The sequence below is a fragment of the Euphorbia lathyris genome, chromosome 2 (genome assembly GCF_963576675.1).
Source record: "Euphorbia lathyris chromosome 2, ddEupLath1.1, whole genome shotgun sequence".
In the NCBI taxonomy this organism is placed as follows: domain Eukaryota; kingdom Viridiplantae; phylum Streptophyta; class Magnoliopsida; order Malpighiales; family Euphorbiaceae; genus Euphorbia; species Euphorbia lathyris.
In genome coordinates, this window is record NC_088911.1 from 4279806 (window position 1) to 4287690 (window position 7885).

Consider the following 7885-nt stretch of genomic DNA (forward strand, 5'->3'; position numbering starts at 1 on the left):
TAACATCTACAATTTTAGCTAATCTTCCTGTCAAAGAACCTATGTTTCATGTCCCAAAGCGTAACCTACTATCCTTACCCCTACCCCTACCCCTACCCCTACCATTACCATGGACTAGCTTATTTACCCGCAACCCTTGCATATTTGACACCACCCCCGGGTCCTGGGGTGGCGCGCCGCTTCGGGGCGACGACCTAGCAACCCTTGCACATTTATCACTACACCCGGGTCTAGGAAGTGCAGCGCGTCACTGAGTAGGCAACGCCCCAACGGTATTTATAGTATGGTTCATGTCATAAGATGTGGCTAAGTTTTACGCTGGCCGCCACAAACCTACCGCAACCCTCCTCCTTTGTCCGGGCTTGGGACCGGCTGTAAAGACCACCAAGTGACCCTCACAGGTTGAGTTAATTTTACCATTTTCATTTAAAAAAAATTCAGTTTTTTACGAGAATCGGCTATTGACGGATGCGGCATCCACCTGTGCCATAGGCTAGACAGATGCGGCATCCGCCTAGGTCAATTTTGGCTGGTGCAAAATCGTAAAATTTTTAATGACAAAAAATACTAAATCGTTTCTTTGATGAAAATCGCAAATTTTAATGTTTCCAACTCGTAATCATCCATTTTTAGGGTTCGGGTTGTCACATATCAATTATTTTCATAATTTCAATTATTATTGTTCGGGTTTATAATTTTAGAGAGAGAATTTTCAGTTTTTGATCAAAATTATAAAAATAGCAAAAAGGTCCAAAGAGAGACGGTGATAAATAATTTGGATACGGTATTTAGCAGCCCACTTCCTTTTGCTTTAATACATACTTTAAATATTCATAAACCTTCAAATGTTCCAAAACGACCACCTATTTTTGTCCTAATAGATTCAATAACCCCTTTATTTTTATCCATTTGCATTTAATAACCCTTAATAACCACTAAATGCATCCAATAACCCCTTATTTTCAATAGAATTTGTTAGATTCAGAAATTAAGAGACAAGCTCCACCACATATCAAATACTCGTAACGTGTCAAAAAAAATGACATAATTCGGAGCTTTTAAAAGATCACGGGCTGAGAATTTATAAACGGGACCAAACAAGAAAGAAACCTCATTCTTTCATTTATTTCAACGTTACACAGAAACCATAACATGTTACAGCAGAGATGTAGAAAAATGTAATGCATTCATAGCCTCAACAAAAATCTTCCGAAATTGAGATGTTGATGAGAGAAAAAAAAAGTTACAATTTTCTTATTCAACTAAAAAGATGCTCAGAGGACCACCATATCTTCTTCGTCCTCGATTTCATCGTCTTCATCACCTTCATTGTCTTCGTAGCCAACAACAAGACCGTCACCATCACCGTCGCTGTCGCCTCCGCCTCGTTGTCCACGCAGCAAATTCATGATCTGCTCAAGGTCTCTCACACGCCCCTCCAGATATGCATAAGGTAGCTCGCATGATGTCTCGTTAGGTAAACATTGTTGTGTATAACTATGTACACTCAACACAAACTTACCAGATGATTCGAGGAATCCGATACTAAATGCATCGGATAATGGTCTCCCGATCACTTCAACATGCGATACGCTGAAGGAACCGCAATTAAGAACATTCATATCAGAGGCGTAAAACGGGGTATGAGAACATTAGACTAAGAAACAAGAGTAGGGAAACAAACCATATGTAGAATAAGCCATCCATTTCTTGTCTCTGGACCCTACCACACAGCTGAACTTGCAAAACTCCGCCGATGCAAAGAACGGGTTCTGGAAGCTTGAACTTCTGCAACCGATTCTCCTGTTGTCATCACGGAATGTTCAGATTGATCAACAAAAGCACAGGGGAGAAAGATGCTTCACACATCATTACGGCTTCAATCAACGGAAGAGAAAATACAAACATAAAATAAAATGGAAGAACAAATACTGTAATGATGAAATGAAATGATAAAAACGAAATTATTATCTTCAGATAAAACAGTTCGGACCATCTGCGAGGAATTATTAATATATGCAGTTTTATTGCTTCCTTGTTCTTTCATCAAATATTTTAAGAAATACCAGGTTGATTGACAGTGATTAGTGGTGTCAAAACGGGTTTTCATAATCGTATTATTTGATCTATATATTCATATGTTATATATAAATGCAACAGAATAAAACTATGTCAAACAGGTCATGTCAAGCGAGTTGTCTCTGTAAATCGTGTTGGTATCTCAGAAATTGACATCCCTGAACCTATGCTGCATGGACACACCTAAGTTGCATGGACACAGAAACAAAAATGGACAGCGGAAAACGTTATTTCGAAACAACATAGGAAGCAAAACCGTGGTAAACATGTAAATATTCAAATTATAGGGACATAATTGTGAATATTAAAAGTATTATAACCAAAAACCTGGTATTTATACGTGATCAGAAAATAGAAATAATTAGAAATTGTGGAATAGAAACTACCATAAATTAAGAAGTTCTAATTAAAGAGGAAGTTTCAATTAGCTAGAATCATATTCGGAATTGTAATTGGATTGTGTGCGCCGGCGGAAACGGTTTCCTAATCCAAAAACACAGTTTTTAAAGGCGAGCCGGCCACAAAAATTCAAAATTCAAAAACTACACTTAATATCATATACTCCTTCCGTTCCACAATAGATGTCTTTTAAGGTTAATGCAAAATAATTAATAGTTCTAACTAAAGCTAATAAAAAAAATAATAAAAAAAGGAAATAGAAGATTCTACACTTGTTCATTAACATTGTATGATCATGCTTTAGATATTGACAAATTCAATTGGTAGTTTGCTATATTACTTTGATTTGGCCACCGTGACAAAGTCTTTTTTGTATTTAGTACTTAGCTGTACTGGTTTGCACTAATATATAACAAAATGGTTGACCAAATTTCATGCTTATCTTATTATTATTAAGATATTTTCGAAAAACAGAAACGGATGTTTTTATTGGACAAAATTATCAAAGATGGAAGAAATCAGCATGATTACTTGCCAGCCTTCCTATGGATTATGGAGAAAAGAAGAGATAAAAGAAGACGAAGAGAAGAATTATATAGCTTAAAGAAAGAATGATGTTGCCAGAGGATGAACAAAAGGAGAAATGAAAAAGAGAAATCATACCTGTTGTTGCCGAGGTATTTTGACTCAAAAGGATTTTTATTTTATTTCATTTTTTTTTAAATCTAGAGTAACACGCCTCATCTGAAGCGACTGAAGAGGTGAGGCACTGCCTTCCACTGCAAGAGGCACTGGAAAGAACGCCTGGGTCGTCTCGTCTTAGGCGACCCAAATGAACGCCTTTTAAAACTATGTGGAAACGTGTTCCCTATTTCGATATTAGGGCAGGCATGCCTAGAAACGTATAGTACTGGTTTCTGGGAGTTTGAGTTTCCGAAACAGACACAAAACACGGACTCGCTACTGAAGAGTTCCCGTGCAACATAGCCCTAACCGTGATCATGTAATTTATCATTTATATTTACACAAGTAATTTCATAGAAAAGAGAAAATTTGGCCAGCAAACTACAAAATGCCACATCCCAACCAGAAGAATAGACACACTCAAGGGAGGCTCGAACCATCAGAACAACATCCTTAGATCTAAAGCAGAATACATGAAGCCAAAGCCTAAAACAACGAACAAAGTTATCAGAGATAAAGTACCTGCGCCATCGGGAATTCTGGGGAAGTGTAAGTCCATATGAAACTATCATCAGCACAATTATCGCATGGCTCGCCTATAGGATCATCCATTGGGGATTTTGGATGACCCATCCGAAAGCGCACTGATTTAGGAGAATAAATTGGTGAACCCCACTGAAAAAAAGCTGGTAATAATGTACTTATGTCAATAAGTAAGAAACATTGAGGCATGAAATAAAAAATAAAGAATAAAGTTCAGAAAGTTTCGGAAGAACAACCTTGGAAAGGTTGTACACTGATTTCAGTAATGACACAAATATCAGCAAGCAGCTTGTATGTAAGTGTCTCAGGCACTGTGCGTTTACGTTGTCCTTTACTTGACCAGTATGAAGCTCTCCTTTCAACTATGTCTCTTGGTTCAAGAGTATTATGAATGCTTTCCTCTGGATAATTATCAGTGCTAGAAGCGCATATTGCATCCAAAATGCAGGGCCTAAGAGGGACAGATGAAAAGCTATGAGCTAGAAAGGCATAAACTCTGTGCTCCCTCTTCAGATTTTCCCATTCCACAGATTTGCTGCATCCAACTTCCAAAGAACCTTCTGTATCAGAGTTTGGTTCCATGACATGATCTACTTCACTCAAGCACGGAAACATTCTGAAGCATAGCTGCTTACTAAGAGAGTTTGCAATCACTGAAAAAGAGATATCATCTAGTCAATATCTAAAGTAAAAACATTAGAATTAAACAGCCCTACAGAAAACCGTAATTGTCGATATAATTTACGCACTACACGCATTAGGTGACAAGCGGTATGAAATTAGAGAAAACAATCTACAAACACCAAATAGAAAAGAAACTCCTCCCACAAAACGGTTATTTTAAACTCACATGTATGTCACAGGCCTAGACATGTCTATTGCTCTTCCTGTGGCATATTTAGTCACGTGTCAAGATTGTGATCATGGATCAGATGTGTGTGCAAATCTCGTACTCATGTTACTAATGAAGGATCTATCTTTGCAACTAAATTAAATTTTGTTCTGCTGAAGTTGCAGCAGTTGCAGAAAATATCAATTCATTTCAAAGGTAATGTGTAGATAGTTGCTTTTAACAAAAATAAAATTTATAGTTTACAGATGTGTGTGCAAATCTTGTGCTTATGTAGATAGTTGCTTTTATCCAAAACATAATTTATTTCACGAAAACAACAAATAAAATTGCCATTTGACCTTATTGAGTTATTAGAACTAACAAAGAATCACTTGGAACTCACCGATTATAGTTTACAGAGTCCCTATTTAAGAATTCTATTTAAGCAATTCGATAACAAAAGGTTTTTTTTTTTTTTTGCATTTGTGCGAAAGAACAAAAACTCTCTGAAATGAGAAACTAATATATTCAATAACCCACCAAAATCTCTCCATGAGCGGGAAACAGAACTAACACGAAGAAGATCAGATGGATCCTCCAAATACATGAGAATCTTCAGCGTAGTATCATGGTCAAGCCAATTGAAGAAATCTACACACCTCTCCATTTAATCAACAATCAAATGTAGCAGCCTTTGTAGAACAAGCAAAATACGCAAATTGAACTTCAGAACCTGTTTGCAATAAGCTAAAAATGTCAAAAAGTAACAATTAAAACTGAAATCCTGAAACCAAATTTCAGGAGTGCACAAATACACTGATCTAGAGATATAAAATGACCACATCAATCTTAGGGACAATGGACAAATTTAGCCCTATGGTTATTGGGTGGGAACAGATTTAGACTTCATGTATAAAAACAAGGAATCTTAGGACTAATGTTTTGTAGATGGAGAAATTTCACACTCCATTAACGGCAGATAACACAGAAGTCAATTCCCCGTTACTATAATAATTGGGGAGAACAGAGTTAGACTCCACATCTAAAACCGAGCAATATTAGCACTAACTTTGGTTAAAAGTGGACACAAATGGAGCTTAGATGATGAAGATAGGAAAATAGGCTTCCATTAAATCTACCGTTAATGGTAGTAATTGTTTATCTGCAGATACATTAATACTAACATTGCACAAAGTCTAAATATGTTCTACCCCAATAAACATAGCTCTAATTTAGTATTTTATCCCTTAATCCTATAATCAAACACTAAAAAATAACTTCAACACACTGGCCAAATAAAATGAAGGAAAATCATTAGTAGAAGTAACTGAAAAACAACAAAAAGATAGGAAAATAGGCTTCTATTAGATCTCCCGTTAATGGAGTATGAAATTGTTTCATCTGCAGAAACATTAATACTAAACTGCAGGGTATAGTGAAGTCTAAATATGTTCTACTACCCCAATAAACATAGTGCTAATTTTGTATTTTACCCCTTAATCCTATAATCAAACACTAAAACAACTTCAACACACTGGCCAAATAAAAACAAGGAAAATCATTAATAGAAGTAAGATTTGGAATTACAAATATAAAGAGATCCATCAAAAATTCAATGGCATAAACACACTACGCCTACGAAGAAAAGCGAATTAAACTTAAAAATGCACATAAATCTATAGGTTTTATCATACCCCTAAAAGAAATTCAACACTACGCAATTCAAATTCTCATAATCTACAACAAAAATAAGCATACGAGTAATGAGAATTACAAATTCATATCAATTCCTGAAAAACAAAATTCTCCGCTACTGTAATTTATCTAATTGATAACTGAAACCGCACCAAACTTAGTGCTACAGAAACAGAAGAATGTAACGCATGTAACAAAATTGAAAATTAAAACAAAATTTTCATACTGATAAACCATTATCCACAGAAAAGGTAAAAATTTCCGAAGGAGGGAGATGAAAAAACTGAAAGGGGGAGGAGGATGGGATTGAGAAGTACAGGATAAGAATGGAAGATATGATAGTAAACCGACAGAAGAGCGAAGAAGAAGAAGATGAAATTCGAACCTTCGTAGATGAGGAGAACTAGAAGAACCCATCTCGAGATTTTCCAAACCCTAGAGAGAGAAAGTAAAATGTAAATTTGTTTTGGAGAGAGAGATATGGTGGTGATTATATATGGTTATAGAGAGAGAAAGAAAGATTGTGTTCAAAACGGAGGGTAGAGAAAGAGCTAGAGACAATAACTATTTATTATTTTATTTTATTTTAAAATTCTAATAATCGATGACCAAACTAATAACCGAACCAAAATTCTTGTTTGGTTCAGTTATTTTAATAATTTGGGTCAGTTCAGTTGTCAAATTTTCCTTTTCGGTTATCAGTTCAGTTATTTCGGAAATCCCAAATTTTTAGTTTTAAACATTAATTAGGGAATGCACTACAGTGATTCGGGTAGCTTCGGCGGACTCCCGCGGTTCCTGGTTATCGTCTCTGCGCGGGGAGCGGTCCCTGCGAACACTCCAACGATCAAGACAGTTAGATATTCAAAGGGGATTAATAAAGGAAATATTCGAGAAGATGTGGGGTTACCCGGAAGGTTTATTCGAGAAATGCCCTCTCCTCCCCCTTCCCTTGTTAGGGGTATTTATAGGAGATCGGTGTGGGCTCCTGGGCCCTTGGGCCTAGTTTTGGGCCGGCATATATATATTCTGAATCATGTAGTCCCCCCGCGAACAGGTACGTCGAGCATTTCATGCGATGTAGCGATTTGAAGGCCTGGAGTCGATGTGGTTGTGTTTTTTGACATGGTAGAAGCGGATAGCCGATTGTTTCGATTTATGAGGAAGGCCCCTTAACTTCCGTGCTTCTTGATTTAGGGGTTACAGCTGTAGCATTAAATGCGATAGTTATTTCCCCCTGCATGCGCCGCCATATGTATTGGAAAGGGTGTTTTGCCGGCGCTGTCACTTTGATGTTGTATTTATAAATAGTGGAGAAAGGGCTTCCCCTTCTCTTTTGCTTGCGATTTTTATTTGGGGGCTTCTCTTGTATCTGGAAATTTCTTGAAGCAAAAAAAATCTGCCTATCGTACTGCGGAGTTCGTTTGTTCGGATTTAGGAGGTGCCCGGTAGCGTATCGTCCGGTGGAGCTTGCCTCTAGCCGTGTCTTGTTTTGCCTTTGTCGGAGGTCAGTTAAACCTTGCTTTTTCTGTTTTTTTCTTTGCATTTATGTTTCCTTTGGGGAGAGGGATTATGTCAAAGGGTTCTTCCCGAGGAGCCTTCAGACGTTTGCCGCCTGTTACTCTGGGTGACTTTACTCTTCGTGACGCGTCG

The 7885-nt window shown here is 37.1% G+C and overlaps 1 protein-coding gene across 3 annotated transcripts; it reads right to left on the minus strand.

Annotated features, from left to right (window-relative positions):
• Positions 1 to 1100: 1100 nt before the first annotated feature.
• LOC136220855 (F-box protein At4g00755) lies at positions 1101 to 6756 on the minus strand. Of its 3 annotated transcripts, XM_066008682.1 has the most exons (7): positions 6618 to 6756; positions 5078 to 5270; positions 3942 to 4358; positions 3685 to 3848; positions 1685 to 1803; positions 1523 to 1593; positions 1234 to 1436 (listed from the first exon to the last, which is right to left on the minus strand). In XM_066008682.1, exons 2-7 carry the CDS (start codon positions 5202 to 5204, stop codon positions 1417 to 1419), a joined length of 918 nt encoding a protein of 305 aa, XP_065864754.1. In that variant the 5' UTR covers positions 5205 to 5270; positions 6618 to 6756; the 3' UTR covers positions 1234 to 1416. The 3 variants fall into 3 exon arrangements, with proteins under 3 accessions (XP_065864753.1, XP_065864752.1, XP_065864754.1); XM_066008681.1 differs by having other exon boundaries at positions 1101 to 1593; positions 5197 to 5270; XM_066008680.1 differs by having other exon boundaries at positions 1101 to 1593.
• Positions 6757 to 7885: the final 1129 nt, after the last annotated feature.

Excerpts from the sequence above, each read along its gene's own strand:
- LOC136220855 (XM_066008680.1), bottom strand. The coding sequence starts at position 5,204 with ATGGAGAGGTGTGTAGATTTCTTCAATTGGCTTGACCATGATACTACG. Across the intron at positions 3,849-3,941 it reads CAGTGTACAACCTTTCCAAG|CTTTTTTTCAGTGGGGTTCA; the intron begins GTTGTTCTTCCG and ends CATTATTACCAG. Across the intron at positions 1,804-3,684 it reads CAGAATTCCCGATGGCGCAG|GAGAATCGGTTGCAGAAGTT; the intron begins GTACTTTATCTC and ends TGATGACAACAG.